The sequence below is a fragment of the Pseudorca crassidens genome, chromosome 7 (genome assembly GCF_039906515.1).
Source record: "Pseudorca crassidens isolate mPseCra1 chromosome 7, mPseCra1.hap1, whole genome shotgun sequence".
Taxonomy (NCBI): domain Eukaryota; kingdom Metazoa; phylum Chordata; class Mammalia; order Artiodactyla; family Delphinidae; genus Pseudorca; species Pseudorca crassidens.
In genome coordinates this window covers 42,812,573-42,829,941 of record NC_090302.1, presented here as the reverse complement: position 1 = coordinate 42,829,941, position 17,369 = coordinate 42,812,573, and the positions used below count along the sequence as shown (strand labels likewise).

At 35.8% G+C, this 17,369-nt stretch overlaps 1 protein-coding gene across 3 annotated transcripts in view; it reads left to right on the top strand.

The window, feature by feature from the left end:
- The window catches only part of VPS13A (vacuolar protein sorting 13 homolog A), a 237,088-nt gene that overhangs the window by 217,700 nt on the left and 2,019 nt on the right, over positions 1-17,369 (top strand). For 2 of the 3 annotated variants that reach the window (XM_067744120.1, XM_067744119.1), the window contains exons 69-71: positions 9,937-10,022; positions 13,224-13,347; positions 15,944-16,018. In XM_067744120.1, the coding sequence (XP_067600221.1) occupies positions 9,937-10,022; positions 13,224-13,347; positions 15,944-16,018 (285 nt within the window). Of the gene's footprint in view, positions 1-9,936; positions 10,023-13,223; positions 13,348-15,943; positions 16,019-17,369 lie in introns of those variants that run through there. The other variant, XR_010944991.1, reaches the window with a different exon arrangement.

Genomic DNA, 17,369 nt, shown 5'->3' with positions numbered 1-17,369 from the left:
TCACTGGACTAACATTGATTCTCAATCTACAGTTTTAGTATTTTACAAAAGATGTGAAATTTTTCAAAAATTAAAGTAGATTATTTTCTACATTGTTAAAGTAATATATGCTCAGTAAAGAAAAATAGGAATAGAAAGGAAAAAACTTAACCCTGTCTCCCCACCATTTATTATGGTGTATTTCATTTTTTAATTTTTATTCATGTAATTATGATTCAAATATATAAATTTGTTATATATTTTTTATTATTGTAAATTTTTATAAATAGAATTACTATTAACTTCTAAAGAGTAAAAATGTGACCCATTCGGTCCCCAGTGTGGGAAACCTGGTCTTTACTTATGGAATACATTATCACCAGCAGGACCTTTCTATGTTTTGTTTTGTTTTTTTTCTAAATGTATTTATTTATTTATTTATGGCTGTGTTGGGTCTTTGTTTCTGTGCATGGGCTTTCTCTAGTTGTGGCAAGCGGGGGCCACTCTTCATCGCGGTGCGCAGGCCTCTCACTATCGCGGCCTCTGTTGTTGAGGAGCACAGGCTCCAGATGCGCAGGCTCAGTAATTGTGGCTCACGGGCCCAGTTGCTCCGCGGCATGTGGGATCTTCCCAGACCAGGGCTTGAATCCGTGTCCCCTGCATTGGCAGGCAGATTCTGAACCACTGCGCCACCAGGGAAGCCCTCTATGTTTTTATAGTTGATGTAGAAGCTTTTTCTTTTTGATTGAACATATTTTTACCTTTTGACTCTGCCTTTTTTAAAAAAAATTTACCCCTTAAATAAATCTTCTCAAAATTCATTTGTGTATGTACATGTATATATAATCTTTGTGTTTTTCATTGTGTACAGATATTGACAGCTGGGTTGTCCCATGGGGGTAGTATTTTTCAGCCATTTCAGACATCTAAAAATTTTATCTGTGTTTTCTTTGAATCTCTTACATGTCTTACAAAGATATCATAGATGCCATTATATAAGTTGTAGAAGGGACACTGTTTTCGTTTGTTGTATATTTCTTTTCTTTCAGAAATTACAAATGTTTATAATTAGCTTCAAACACTGCCTTAATAGCAATTGGAAGATAACTACCTTCAGCTGATGTGGTCTTTCCCTTTACTTCCGGAAGAGAATTACAACTGATCTGGGAAAAAAACGGGCTTATCATAGGCAGTCAGATCACCAGAGTAGTGCTGAACATTCTTCCTGGCTTCATCTGAAATTTTGAGTAAGTGGACAAGAACTATGAGATAAAGGACTATTGGATTTCACTCTTCGTTTTTAACTCTTCCTCTCCAGAAGCATACTTCTGAATGGGATGAGAAAACTGAAGAGAGCCAAATTCTGTTATGAAAGCAAATTAGAGTTAGCATCTCAGATAAAGCAGATGCCATGAAAAGATTACCTGTCCAACTTGGATACAATTCTCATACCTCATTTATTAGCTTAATAGAACTCTCTTGGAGAGTCTTTGGCACATCATTTTTGAAAGCATATACTTTTGAACATTTAGTAGTAAGTCCCACTAACTTTATTTTGGACCAGTGGACTAACTCACCCCACTTAGAACCTTCCAGAATTACATAAAAATAACTGTGTGAATAAGACTTTGAAATTGTATCTTTTTCTGGAGGTGATGGTCCCACTTAGGGGAGGTTCCAGTTTTCTCTTTGTCAAAAAAGTGTACAATGAATTTTTAAATTATTTTTTAATCCAGTAACTGAAATGAGACTAATTTGATTATTAAATCTTTTTCAAAAGTTTGTCATCATTTCATCCCATAAATTTATAAATATATTATGGAAGGATAAATATTAAAGTAGAAAATGTAGCACATTTAAAAGAAGTAAAAATGTTAAGCTCAGATAGGTTCAACTTGAGTCTTTCTGCTTACCGAGGATGTGCAAATAGAGCTAAAATTCTGCAGTAAGTTTTAGTTTAAAAGGTCTTTAGGCTTTATTTAGCTAAAGGTGCTAAATTGTAACCTGGGATTCAACCCATGACTTCTCTACTGATACATGAGAGCCCTACCTTACAATGTCCTTTGGTTACTTTCAACAGCACATAGGTTCTCAACATAACTTGAGCTTAGTAAAGTTGATTCATATTTTATTTTAGTGTGTGCTCTAACAATAATATTGTTAGAAGACTTTATTATAAATTATGAAAAGTCTTCTTTATTAGCCAAATATCCTATGAGAGAAAAGCTGTTGTCTTGCCAAATGAAACAGTTCATCTTCATAGAAAATTAGATTGGAGGCTGCTTTCATTCATCTAAAAACAAAATTTAATGTCATCTATAAAAGGAAACACCATGTATAGTTTTTTGCCAGTTAAGAGTCTTTAGTTGTAAATTCAAATGAAACTGATATCCTATCTGGTGATGATTCTGATGAACTGTATATCAGTGAAAATTTACCACTAAAGAATCTTATAGGAAGCAGTATGGAGAAATGTACATTTAGACATTTTGTGCACTTTGAGTCTGAGTTAGTTGTTTATTAGTCTTACAACCTTCCAAAGAGATAATTATCCCTGGGTATTATATGAAATGGAAGTATTACAGGAGATGTGACACAGCTTGTGAACTATCTGAATCCATATTCCAATGAGCTGTTAAAATGGGATCCCACTTCATCTAGTGGAATATATGTATTTCTTCTATGCTAACTCATTTTGACAGTAAAGATACCTGGGGTGCAGTAATACCGTATGGCTCAGGGCCTGGATTCTGGAACCATGTAAACCTGAATTCAGTACTAGCCTTTTCCTTTTACTAGCTTTATAGTCTTTTATTCTAGTCTGATCTCATATTCCAGACTATAAAATGAAGATAATTGTAGTACTAACAGTACTTGGGTATATAATACCAAGATAATAGTACCTTGATGGTGTTGCTAGGATTAAAAAGCCAGGTAATATATGTGATTATTAGTACAGTGTCTAATAGGAACTTAATATATTTTCATTATTCCAGATGAATAATAACCAGTGTATGCTGGTTCTGGTCATCATTATTCTATATTCCTCATTTGTCTCCTCTTTGCCAAAATAAAAGCCATCATTAAATTTTGCCTTTTTTTTTTTTTCTTTTAAGGTTAATAGAATAGTTAGAATGTTGTGACTGTTTCCACACATTAATTGGTAAGCGATAGAAACAATAAAACCTCAGTGATTTGGACTGCTCTGAATTATTTCAGTATTTTGAAAGAAATGTTATTCTTTTCAAGTTTGTATAGTATCATGGGTCAGTAAATGTTCAATAGAGGTTCTGCTGGAAATGCATTAGAGAGACTTTTGTAACTATTCACTTACAGTGTTTCTGACCAGTTTCTCTGGCTCTTCTTGTAGAATGTATTAGGTACGTTAATTAATGGTCTGCTGTTGTCAGTGCACATAATTATGTCATGAGCATAATTCTGTCCTTTCTCCAGACTGTTTTAGTTGAACCAGTTGGTGACAATTCACATCTCTTAAGATAATAGTTTCTTTTATTTGATTTTATGTCACAGTGTTATGCTCAGCTGTCCTGTGTAAGCTGTCAGCATAGTTTATACTTTGGCTGACTGTCAAAATAGCTTATTTGCATGGGAGGAGACAAAGGTATGGGGGGAATTAAACAAAGCCTTATTCCTCTTCAGATTTGATGACACAGTCAATGAGATTCAATTTTTTTAAAAAACCAATTTGCCTAACATAATAAGCTAAATACCAATTCTTCACTTGTGTTTATATTTATTCTGCTATATATATGAAATCATTGAGCTTTCAGGTAATGAATTTCTATATTTGCCCATGAAGCTTAGTTGAATACCTTGTTTTTCCTGGCTATAGCTCTCAGATCTGTTATATTTTTTTTTTTTTTTTTTTTTTGCGGTACGCGGGCCTCTCACCGTTGTGGCCTCTCCCGTTGTGGAGCACAGGCTCCAGACGTGCAGGCTAAGCGGTCATGGCTCATGGGCCCAGCCGCTCCGCAGCATGTGAGATCCTCCCGGACCGGGGCACGAACCCGTGTCCCCTGCATCGGCAGGCGGACTCTCAACCACTGCGCCACCAGGGAAGCCCAGATCTGTTATATTTAAAGTAAATTGATAAAACCTTTTTTATCCCTAAGCCTTAATCATATTACCCTAAGGAAGTTATATTTACTGACTACATTTTTCTGTAAAGAGAAGATTACAAGTCATTTATTTATTTACTTCTTAAATAATTGAGAAATGGCAGCATTTACCATTTTAATTTGTTTTGTTTACCTCCCTGAATTTTGTCATTTTTAAAAGTACACTTAATTTTTTAGTATAATCTGTTGATAAACTTTTCATCTTTCCCCATTGTCTCCAAACTATTCAAATTAGCCAATCTATAGAACCATTTATTCATTATCCAGTAGATTTTCTTGCTCGATAGCATTTTGTTCTTTATCTTTTTCATCTAGATGAATTTCATTTTCCTTTTATCACTCATGCTGCTATCTTAAAAAATATATATATATCTATATATATACACCTCTATGAAACTCGTCTTCCAAAAGAAACAGATATTGATCAGATTTTGTTTTTGTTTTTTGCTTAACTGTATTCTTATCTTTACCCAATTTTCTTAAATATATTTGCAATGAATATTAGCACCTTATATTGTTTGGGATTTAAAGTCTTCCATGTTAGTGATTTGTTCATATCTATCTTTTCATATTTTGCTTTGTTTTTTCAGAAATGTGTTTGTTATAGAACTGTGCTAATTCATAGCATTTAGATGGTTGGAAAGTGTTAGCAGTGTTTTCTGTATTACTATAGTTGTTAGGTATGTTCTTTTTCTAAAGTACTGGGACTTAACTGGCAGGAAATACGGATATTATTAGAGAATAACGCTGACACAACTGTCTTTCCACTTCCTACTTTTTGTGTGTTTCTAACGTATAATCAATTTGGTTTGGATTTATTTATATCTAGTAAACTAAGGCTTACATACTCAACTTTTCTAATGCAAAAGGGACCCTTATCAATAACCATACATTTTGTTACCTGTAGGTTCTGACAATTATATATAACGAATGTAGTTTCCTTTGTGCTTCTCTGTTTATTTCTTAAAGTTCTTAAATGATGATGGATAATTCATATATTTTTTTAATGAATAAGGCAAAAAAATGCTTTTCCTTTAACACTATAGCATGTAAGTGAGGCTAACATGTCTATAGTACTGGCTATTGTACTTGATACTTCAGGCAAAGTTATTGATTTTTCTGCCTAACTTTGGTCTTGATGCAAAGCCTACATGTGATTCCTAGCCCTGGTTTTGCTAATTCTTCATTTATTTTAAAGGGTATCCCAAATTATTTTAGTAGAAACATTCATACCTAGTATCTGATTGGGGTGAAGGAAGATAAGGTATTAATATTACACTATTTGAACACTTTTAACCTAAAAAAGTTAAGCCAGCCTGAGCAGCTTTAGCAGCCTTCCTCAGCAGCATCCAGGGATATTGAAGACATTTTTGAGGTACCATGGAAACATGTGACTGATACTATCATGGTGTAGTGAAAAGCACTGGAATTAGAAGTGAAGAAACCACTTTTTTGAGCCCAGTTTTGCAACTGACAATATGACCCCAAGCAAGTCACTTAAATGTAATCTTAATCTAATAACACAAGGTTGTTGTGAAGATTAGATGGGAAAGACACTTAAATGATCCTCGATTTCTTCATGTGTAAAAGGAAGAGATTAGTTTGGATGAACAATAATATTCCTTGAGGTCTAAAATTCCAGGTTTTCAAAATACTACAAATGATGTTTTGAAAAGTATAAAGCTTCATATGTAGTGAATTTACAGAGTCAAATAATTTGGCAGGAAATTGTGACCAAAGGCATGACATTTGTAGATTCTTTACAGCATGATGGAAGATGATGGCTGATAAGCTATCACATTCTCTCCCATCCTTCTATAGGATTTAGTTCGAAGTTGTAGCTTCTTCTCATTAATGCTGTTCTTATTCCATAGTCGCATGTTTTAATGGAGACTGACTAGCAAAATTTTGCTGTATATTGAGTTATCTTTGATGTGTTTATTTAAAGATTGACCATTCATGTTTCAAGTGTTGCATTTAAGGTTTTTGATGAACTCCAGAAAGCACTGCATGAGTTACTTTTTTTTAGCTTTTATTTATATCAGATGCTATTGTGACTATTAAAAGTGGTTTAATTTCTTAAATGTACGGATTAGATTGGGTCTGAAAAGTGGAAAGTGATGAAAGGCAGACTCAACTGCAATACCCAGACTTAACATAATATTGAAATAGAAGTTAGTTACTTAGAATTGAACCATTAACTTTCAAGTTATTTGAAGATTGTAATCGATTAATGGGGTTTATAGACTCTTGTCTTCTAGTAGTAGTGATGTTCTTAAGGAAATCAACATTTGTATTCTATATTTTAAAACTTGGCCATATAGAACAAAAGAAAATACTTACAAGCTAATTTCTTTTCCAGTACCAAAAAACTGAAACAAAAGGATGTAAAGTTAAAAATAAAAGCTTCACTTCTAACCCCACCTCCACCGTTGTCCTTCCCAAGCCCAGAGTTAAATGCTGTGAACAGATTTGGTGTGTTACCACCAACACTTTCAGAAATTCTTAGTAATTTATTCATTAAGTAAGTAATTCATTATTAGTAATTTATTTTCAGTTATATCTTGCCCATCTTTCTGTATCAGTACACACAGATCTACATTTTTAAAAAAAATAAATTTATTTATTTATTTTTGGCTATGTTGGGTCTTCGTTGCTGCACGCGGGCTTTCTCTAGTTGCGGCGAGCGGGGGCTACTCTTCGTTGCGGTGCGCGGGCTTCTCGTTGCTGTGGCTTCTCTTGTTGCGGAGCACAGGCTGTAGGCACACAGGCTTCAGTAGCTGTGGCTCGGGGGCACTAGAGCGCAGGCTCAGTAGTTGTGGCACACGGGCTTAGTTGCTCTGCAGCATGTGGGATCTTCCCAGACTAGGGATAGAACCCGTGTCCCTTGCATTAGCAAGTGGATTCTTAACCACTGAGCCACCAGGGAAGTCCCAGATCTACCTTTTATTACCCTTGTAAGCAGGATTGTTTCTTTTTCATGCATAATGTCCCATTGTATGCCTATACTATAATTAAACAGTCTCCTGTTTCTGAACATTTAGGTTTTTTGCATTTAACGCAATATAACCATGAAGATTCCTATAAGTATGTCTTCTCACATCTTTGCATAAGATAAATCATAGCAGTGGAATTGCTGGCTCAAAGGATACATTTATTTAACTTGAATTTTCTTGATTTTGAGTTAGATTGAACATTTTCTCATATGTTAATTGTCAGATTTTGTGTTTTGCTAGACTACCTGTTCATATCCTGTACACATTTTCCTATAGATTTTACTCATTTTTCTTCTATTGGTTTATTCATATTACTAGAATTCTGTGTGTTATGAAATTAGTTATATATCACTGTATTGACAGATATTTTCCCAATTTATTTTTTGTTTTATTTCTGTTTATTTGCTTACTGTTTTGCTATTCATTAGTGTTTAACTAATGCTATTCATTAGTTCCCTGCGCCACCAGGGTAGCCCTGTGTTTTATTTTTAACCCTTCACTTTGATTATTAAAATGTTATTTTATTCTAGTACTTCTGTAGTTTCATTTTGTATAGTTAAATCAGTGATCCATGTGGAATTAATTTGGTGTAAAGAGAGAAGTAGGAAAAAAATAAAAGAGAGAGAGAAGTAGGAATCTAGCTTTAGCCAGCAAGTTGCTTGAAGCACCATTTACTTGAAAATGCATGGTTTTGACCAATAATTTGAAATGCTGTCTTGATTTCTTAAATTCCTATGTTTGGATATATAGGATTTTATAAAATCCTATTGCATTTTGGTCAGTTTCTGGAATCTATTCTTTCTATTGATATTCTGTATACAATTTCCACTAGGATCAAACTGTTTCACGCCTGCAACTTTATAAATTGTATTAATATCTGCTAGGGTAGTTCTCATTCTCTTTTCATAATTTACTGGATAATATCACTTTTTTTCCTAGATAAATTTCATTATAATATTGTCAGATCACTTTTCCCCCTCCCCAAAACAAATGAACAAACATCATTTTGGGATCACAGTGTGTATGTATAAAAATGGGGTGGGGGAATAACATCTTTATTATAATGAATTTTTATATTCAAGAATAAGACATGGGGCTTCCCTGGTGGCACAGTGGTTGAGAGTCCGCCTGCCAATGCAGGGGACACGGGTTCGTGCCCCGGTCTGGGAAGATCCCACATGCCGCGGAGCGGCTGGGCCCGTGAGCCATGGCCGCTGAGCCTGCGCGTCCGGAGCCTGTGCTCTGCAACGGGAGAGGCCACAACAGTGAGAGGCCCGCGTACCGCAAAAAAAAAAAAAAATAATAAGACATGGATTTCCATTTTCAAATTTTCCATTATTCCCCTCAGTAGACTGTTACAGCTTTTAACATACAAATTCTGCATGTTATTTGTTAAACTTATGTGTAAATATTTATCTTTATTACCCTTGTAAGCAGGATTGTTTTCCTTCCATTTTTCAAACTGATTATTGTTTATATAATAAAGTTACTGGATTTTGTGTACTTGAGTTTTCCAGATACTGTCATCTGAAAGTAATTTCTACTCTTCCTCTCCAATATTTGATGCTTCTTTCTGTTAATAATTTATCATTTCTTAAAACATGACCCATTTTACCTACTTTTACAAATTTATTTGCATAATTTATATGTTAATAATTTTTATTAATTTCTTCTGAATCTCTGGTTATGTCCCTTTTTCATTTGTAATTCCAGGAATTGGGGTTTAATTGCCCCACCCACTACAGTAAATAGTAAAGATACTCTTTCCTCAATATTAGGATCTTTGAAGTTAGAAAATTCTTCCATGCAGTTAATTTGTATGTTTTATCCTGCTGGGGTTTTTTTTTAACTTCTGTCTCCCATAAAAAGTCTATTGTATCAGCCTTCTAAAGCAACCTTATTATGAAGTCACTTGTTAGTTTTCTTCTAAATTACATAATTTTAGTTTTTTGATATAGCCTCATGGAACACAATTTTCCAGAATCTTTATATTCTCTTTTGGAATTTCTTCAAGAGATCTAACATTTTTGGCTAAATTTTTGATGTATCTTAGTCGCAGTTACATTGCTTGCCTTTAAAAAATAATAGTCTAGCCTGCTATATATTTTAAATAGCCAGAGTAACTCCATCCTCAGAGCAAATGGTATTGAGAACAGATTTTAAAAAGCCTATTTTGCTTATGTAGTTAACTTTATATTTTTTGAGACAAAGAATTGTTGATCATGTCATGGATAGTGTTTCAGCAGTCTTAAAGATAAATAAAGGCTATTGCATATGCTGGTCCTCGGGTTTCCTGTTTGTCCAGAAACGGTCTGCTCCTTAATTTTGAATGAATTGTGAAATTAGCAAAGAAAAGCATGTTTGTAAGGCAGATAATGGAAATTCCAGGGAAGAGGCAAGGTGGGAGCTAATAGTAATTTATGTGATGCATATGTTTAAGTATGTGTTAGTGTTTACATGTGTTTTTGTACAGGTATGATCAAATACTAATCTGTTTTCCAAGACAAAATGAATGTGATGGTTTAATAGTAACTTCAGTAGGTTCCACTTAAACTTTGTAAAATAACAGTATCTTCTAAAAATCTAGCATTAAACACTGGTATAGCTGCAATTGAGTAATCTTGAATAAAGCAGTACAAATAGGTGCTTTTAAAAAGGAAGCAGAAGTGATTTTTTGAATATTCAACTTTCTGACAATATGTTTACTGTGTAAGTGTGCTAACGATTTGCCCCCTTGAGAAAGGTTTTTAGAGGATCAGTAAGGCATTACTTGTATTAGAATAGGATATTATCAATTTTCTCACTCTCACCTTTTTTTTTAGGTCATGGAAAATGGAAGATTTGCAAAATACAAATATTTTACCCATGTCATGATCAATAAAACAGACATGTTAATGATAACCAAAAGGTAACTTTCTTTCTCTAATATAATTTGATAAGGGGTTAACTGATAGCCACCCATGAAGTGAAGCAGTTTTTATTCACATCTTGTTCCACATATTTAACACTGATTCATACTAATTATGGTTCTCTAGCTCTACAAGCCTCGTGCCTAAAACTTTGTACGCATACAGATAAATGCATAACCATGCACAAACATAATTTTAAATTAAATATTTTAGCATTTGTTTCAACCAACTAAATGGATAGAGAAATTCCTGTAAAACTATCCTCTCAAGTGTAGGCAATACCATTCCTTCCCCCTCTCTGAAAAAGTATGCAATTTCAGGTTGCCCCAGAAGTCAGTAGTCTTCTGGTGGTATCTAATCATTAGAATATATAGAGATTCACTCACATAAGTAGATATACCACTGGAGACATTAGTTTTTTGGGGGATACTCCCAACTACAGCCAAATCTTCAAATAAACCTGTAGACAGTAGACGGATACATGTAAAAATACACAGTGGCATAGCCTCGGAGGGGCAAGTGTTTGCAGGAAGTATTATTATGAAACCACGGAAAAGAATAAGCAAGTGCAGTAGTAGGGTGGATTTCTGGATGATGCAGAGTGAAACTGTGGCTGAGGAGGAGAGATTATGGCTGAATAGAAAGGAGTGGCTAATTAAGCTGTGTGGCTTTGTTCACTGCCAAAAAGGTAAACTTATATAAGCATCTTGTTGGTTCGAGTTGACTATTGAACTTAGCAATCATTTTTAATGTTTTTAATCCTAATAATTTCTGAGCCCCAAATTTATAGCACTATCTTAATTTTCTTGTTTAAAAAGTAACATAAAATATAGAAAACTCACACAGTATTAGAAGGTATAGATGTGAAAGCCAGTATTCATTCCATCTCAGATACCAGTCCCTCTTTTCCCCTTCCTAGAGACAACTACTTTTGTATCTTTGAAATATTCTATGCCTATGCAAGCAAACATGCTATCAAAGCATACACCTGCCTATAAAGGCATACACATACATATTTTAATGTAAATAGGAATCTATTTTAACACCATTCTGTACCTTAATTTTTTACTTAAGATCTATGTCTTTTTATTTATTTATTTATCTATTTATTTATTTATTTTTGGCTGCATTGGGTTTTCGTTGCTGCACACAGGCTTTCTCTAGTTGCGGCGAGTGGGGGCTACTCTTCGATGCAGTGCGCGGGCTTCTTATTGTGTTGGCTTCTCTTTGTTGCAGAGCACGAGCTCTAGGCACGCGGGCTTCAGTAGTTGTGGCATGCAGGCTCAGTAGTTGTAGCGCGCAGGCTCAGTAGTTGTGGCACACGGGCTTAGTTGCTCCGTGGCACGTGGGATCTTCCTGGACTAGGACTTGAACCCATGTCCCCTGCATTGGCAGGCGGATTCTTAACCGCTGCACCACCAGGGAAGTCCCAAGATCTATGTCTTAAAGAGTATTCCATGTTAGCATATGGAGATCTTTCTTAATTTGTAAATGACTGCCTGGTATTCATTCAGAAGTATGTGCTATAATGCACGTCTAAGTTGTTTCTGAACTTTTATACTTACAGACAATGCTTCAACAGTCATTTTTCTTCATAGCAGCATTCACTCATGTTTTATTAACCCTTCTCCCCATTGACTGAGGGAAGGGTGACTCATCAGAGTTAAACAAGAGTCAGTTGCAAAGTTTATTATTTCCAGATCTTGCAACATTTTCTTTTCTTTTGGCTGCGATGGTTTTTCGTTGCTGTGCGTGGGCTTTCTCTAGTTGTGGCAGGTGGGGGCTACTCTTCATTGCGGTGTGCGGGCTTCTCATTGCGGTGGCTTCTCTTGTTGTGGAGCATGGGCTCTAGGCACGTTGGCTTCAGTAGTTGTGGCTTGCGGGCTCTAGAGCACAGGCTCAGTAGTTGTGGTGCATGGACTTAGTTGCTCCATGGCATGTGGGATCTTCCCGAACCAGGGATCGAACCTGTATCCCCTGCATTGGCAGGCGGATTCTTAACCACTGCGCCACCAGGGAAGTCCATTGCAGCATTTTAGAAATTACTTTCTTCTCAACATAGTAGACCTCTTTAAATGAGGTCACATAAACCTTGACAGAGTACATGTAGTAAGCTAGTTGTAGTTGATTGAAAGATGATATTTATACTTAGGAGGTCCTTTCTTTCCAAATTTTGCACTTGAAGATAAAGAATCTTTTAATCAGGAGAGGGAGTACTAGGCGCCTGAAATAAGATTAGCCTATCTTTGATTTTTCACATGGTTGAAGATGTACTGGAAGACCAGTAGGTTTGTTCCAGCAGCCCCTATAATCCAAGATTGGTGAAAGAGGGGATCAGAGGCAGAAGATTGAGATGAAAGAAAGAAATCTTAATTAGCTTTCTCCTTTTCCATTCTAGCCAGGTGCCAGCTGTTACTTTAATTTAGTCCCTTAACTTAAAGTATACGTCACTTAAAGAAACCTCTGGTTGTACCTACAATTGATGTTTCAACCAGAAAGAAGATTTGGGGAAGAAAGACCTTTGAAGGAAGAATTAAATAGAATTATTATAGACAGAATGAATTTTCATCTCTTGATTTCCTTCCTCAAAATGGGGGGAAAACAAGAATTAATTTTAAAAACCTCTTTCTGATACAGGTTGGTAAATATATTACATGGAGCCTTAAAAGCATTTTGTTCTAAAGCATTAATTACATGAAGGTTCTCCAAAATATTGCTTGGTAGCTGGTTCTCTACATTTTTCCTATTTCTTAAAAACATTCCTTATACATTTTACTTTATAAGTACTTTATGTTTTCTAAGATAAGTATGTTGTGCTATACATTTCCCACTAAACGTTGCTACATAAATTTTATGTTTTCATTCTCGTTCAGTTCAAACTATTTTCTAATTTCCTTTGAGATTCTTTGACCCGTGGATTTTTTTTTAGAAGTATGCTTTTAAGTAAGCATTTGGAAGTATTCTTGTTATCTTTCCATTACTTGTTTTCTAGTTTAATTTCATTATGATCTGAGAATATACTTTGCATGATTTCAGTTCTCTTAAATTCATTAATGTTTTTTATGACCCAGAATATAGTCTTTTCTGGTGAATGTTCTATGTGCCCTTGCAAAGAATGTGTATCCTGCTATTATTATTATTATATTATTGAATATAAGTGCTTCAGTTTTTAAAGTGGTTTCTTTCTTTCTTTTTCTGAGTGGTGTGTTGTTTGTAACAAAAGGAACGTTTGGACAGCTTACATGTGAGTGGCAGTATAGTTTTGATGAGTTTACCAAAGAGCCATTCATTGTTCACGAGAGAAGGTTGCGCATCGAAGCAAAGGTATGTTGAATAGATTTTTTTGAAAACTTGGAACTGAAAACAACACATTAAAATAGTCTTTACTTTTGTAATGTTTCTCCCTCTTTTTTACATGTTGCTTGGTCTTTGTATGGTTTTTCTTTACACCTGCTGTCTTACTCAAGCTTAAAGAAAAGAAAGCTAGGCCAAGAAAAAATGTGCTACCTTATGTGCTCTTACATGGACCACAACGTTACTGGGCCCTCATTTTATACTCAGTAACAGAACCGCAGCTTTCCCACTGCTATCCAAGGCACTAAAGTGAGATATTTGTACACCTCAGAATCCCTAGCAGTTGCCTACAGAATTTTTTTCCCTGAAAATCTTGCTGATGGACACTTGAAAAGTTCTCGCTCTAACAGCCCATTATTGGTAGTTCTTTCTCTTTTTATAGATATTATCTTCCTAATTCAGTTATAATCTTCTTGAATGCGGAGGCCATTTCTCACTCTGATTTCTAGCAGCTAGAACAGTACTTGGTATTTGGATGTTGATATAAAATACAGCAAATTGCTAGTCATTTGGTAAATCATCAGAGTCTCTATATCCATTGTAAGTTGTAATGATTGCACTAGGTACCGTAGGTGACACAGAGAAATAAAAGATAATATATTTGGCCTCACAGTATTTGACCAGACACCTATGTGAAAAGGGCCGCTTTGGCACTGGCTATATTAATCAGAAATATGTGACTCAGCCCAAGTTAGTTTTGTTTACTGTTATTTTTGTTTGGTTTGATTTTGAGGGATTTAATTGGCTCATATAACTGAAAAATCCAAGTCTATATATTGTAGCTTAATTATGCTCAAATGATGTCTTTAGTATTTATTCTCACACCCTTCCTCTCCTCCTTCATTTTGTCCATCTTTGCTGCCCTCATCTCTAGGTTCTGCTTTCTTCAGTTTGGCTTCATTCTCAAGCAGGCTATCGTTTGGTGACACTATGGCCAGCAGAAGTTCCAGGCTCATATCCTACTAGCTCAGCAGAATGAAAGCTTCTCACTGGGTCTCACTGGGCCACCTTTGGTCACTTCCTTGTTCCTGAGCCAGTCACTTTAGTCAGGGGCTGGAATGGGCCAGTTGGCCAGGTGAGGGTCACAGGATCATTGTGGTGCTACCAAGAAGGAAGGGTCAGCTCTATATGAAGTTTTGGGAGTGAAAGAGGGTGAAAAATAATTACCCAAAGAACATTCAAGAAATTGTTACTGGAAGAAGGGGCATTGGATGCAGACAGGCAGAGACAACAGATTTCTTCTAGACTAGCCTATAGAACAGAACTGTCCCTAGGCCTTGTGCTTAACTAGTGAAGACCATTTATCCAATCTTACCATTCATTCCAAAGACATGGGGCAGCTCTTAAGGAGACTGGATGTTAGTTTTTGAGGATCTTAGACCAACTTACCCATTGAGAATTTCTCTGATTCACTCAGAAAATGAATAACCCTGTGGCCATATATGAAATGATGGATAGTAGTAGCTGTTAGGCTCTGCTGTAGCCCATATTGCATTTCCTGGCTTTTTTATCTCCAAGGATAAACTTCTTACCTCCTTCATTTCTTCCCCTTTCACCTTTCCCTTGCGACCTTATATCAGCAATCATACTTTTTTTTTTTAATAATCTGATTTCTTCTGGAGTCTGTATATGCATGGTTAGTTGAATTACTTATAGAGATTGTTAGACTAGTAAAATATTGCTTCCTCTGTGTCCTTATTACTCATGGTTAATAGAAGTAATCACCACACTCCTCCTCGATAATCCTATTCTATTTGCCCCTCTAATGCTTAATATCCACCTTTAGGTAGTTCTCCTCCCACAAACACAACAGAATATCAAAGGAGTTTAAAAAATGGAGGACAGGGCTTCCCTGGTGGCGCAGTGGTTGAGAGTCCGCCTGCTGATGCAGGGGACACGGGTTCGTGCCCTGCTCCAGGAAGATCCCACATGCCGCGGAGCGGCTGGGCCCGTGAGCCATGGCTGCTGAGCCTGCGCGTCCGGAGCCTTTGCTCTGCAACAGGAGGGGCCACAACAGTGAGAGGCCCGCGTACCGCCAAAAAAAAAAACCAAAAAGTGGAGGACAATCGTATAGAATCTAAGACCCACCCTGATTTCTTTGATTCTGAAGCTACATTCTTATTGCATTCTTATTGGTTTAAAATGTCAGAAGTTACATATATAAACACATACATACACACACATACATACCTATACAACACGTGTATATGTATGCAGACATACATGTGTACATTATTTTTGAGCTGAATTTATCATGAGGCCATAGCCAGATATCAGGAACTATCTGAGACATTATTTGGAGAGGGAAAACAGTGGTACTGCTTCTAGATTGATCTCCTTCCCATCCTCTGCATCAACCCTTGACGGCTTTAGCAACTGAAATGTCACCTAAAGCTTTTTATCTTAGGTTTAGTGATAACGGATGGCTTCGAATTTAGTCTTTTTTTTTCCATTTGTGTTTGATTCTTCTTGATTTCTCATTCTTGGCTTTTTTTTGGTGGCATTTCTTTATGGTATTTCTACAACTAGATTCCCATGTTAATGAAGCTACTTATTCTATTTATAGGAGCGGGTGAAGTCTGTATTCCATGCCAAAGAGTTTGGAAAAATAATTAACTTCAAGACTCCAGAGGATGCAAGGGTAAATATAGTCAATCTTTTGGTTAAACAGATAGCAGCTTCTCATTTCAAAGCCATGTAAGTTGCATTATTCTTTAAGACAGATAAGTTGTGTTTGTTTTTTAATTTTATGTTTGCATTTTGACAGTTTTAATATATGTAACTAGATAATATTTTCCACAAATTATTTTTTCATTAGATTGAATTCAACACACCTACTTGTCTTTGAAATCAAATTGTTCTCTTATTTTAAATCCTAACTGTAATACTTTGCCAAAAAAAGCCAACAAATGAAAGAAATTAATGCACTCTAATGCTAATCTACCAGCTCCAACAGGAAAAGTATAGCCCCACATTGTTTATTTCTCTACTGTATAGCTATAGGGATTTTTTTTCTTTAATTACTGTAGCCTGGCACAAGGGAAAAAGAGCCATGCCTGTGGTTAGAAAATCTGGGTTTAAATACTGGTTCTGTTCCTTCTTGACTGTAGGACCTTGGGGAAGTCAGTTAACCTCAGCTTCCTCAAAATGTGAATTATGTGAACTGAAAAGCACTATACATACTTTAGGGATTATGGCAATTATAAGGAAGTGCACTGTCAAGAAAAGGAAGACTATGAATTGATTATCTACCTCGTTGGTCACAACTAAGACACTATTCCTGATACTGAAGTATACTCACTCTGTCGTGAAACTTACAATAAGAACACATGGGTTCTTTACTGAATCCCTGGGCCTCTCGACCTCTCTGTGTTGGTCCTGGCTGGTTATGATTATTTACCAGTTCACTTCTCACATCTGGAGCTCAAACCAGAAACCTCTCCCACCCATACACATGTACCTTGGACCATTTAGCATGTGCTGTGCAATTTTCTATCTAGACATTGGGTTATAAGGTAACACTGACATATTAACAGTAGAAAACTGAAAGGAGGCCAAGTTACAAAGAAAGAGGGATAAAGTTACTACACCCTCAATATGCATGTTGCCTGGAACAGGGAAACAGTAGAGCATGATGACAGCACGACTTTCAGGCCATCTTCTTTGTGCTGCTGAAGGACATTACCTTCAGTTTCTCTGTAATAAGTTTTCCATTTAATCTCTGTCACTGTGTTATTTTATCCCAGAAGGTTTCTTTTTAATCCTCCTGCTCTGCCAGAAACATCCAGAAAAGGCTACTGAGTCCATTTCTCTTTCTCTGCTTATCTTAGAGCTATTTTCACTAGGTTCTTCTTAAGTAAAAAAGCACAAATATCTTTGCTTAAGCTTTTCATAATGGGATAACACGAGTATCACCTCCATGGCTTTTATTTGTCATGCAGGCCTAATGATAATAGACATTATTGACAAAAAGGTTTACACTTCATTTGCAG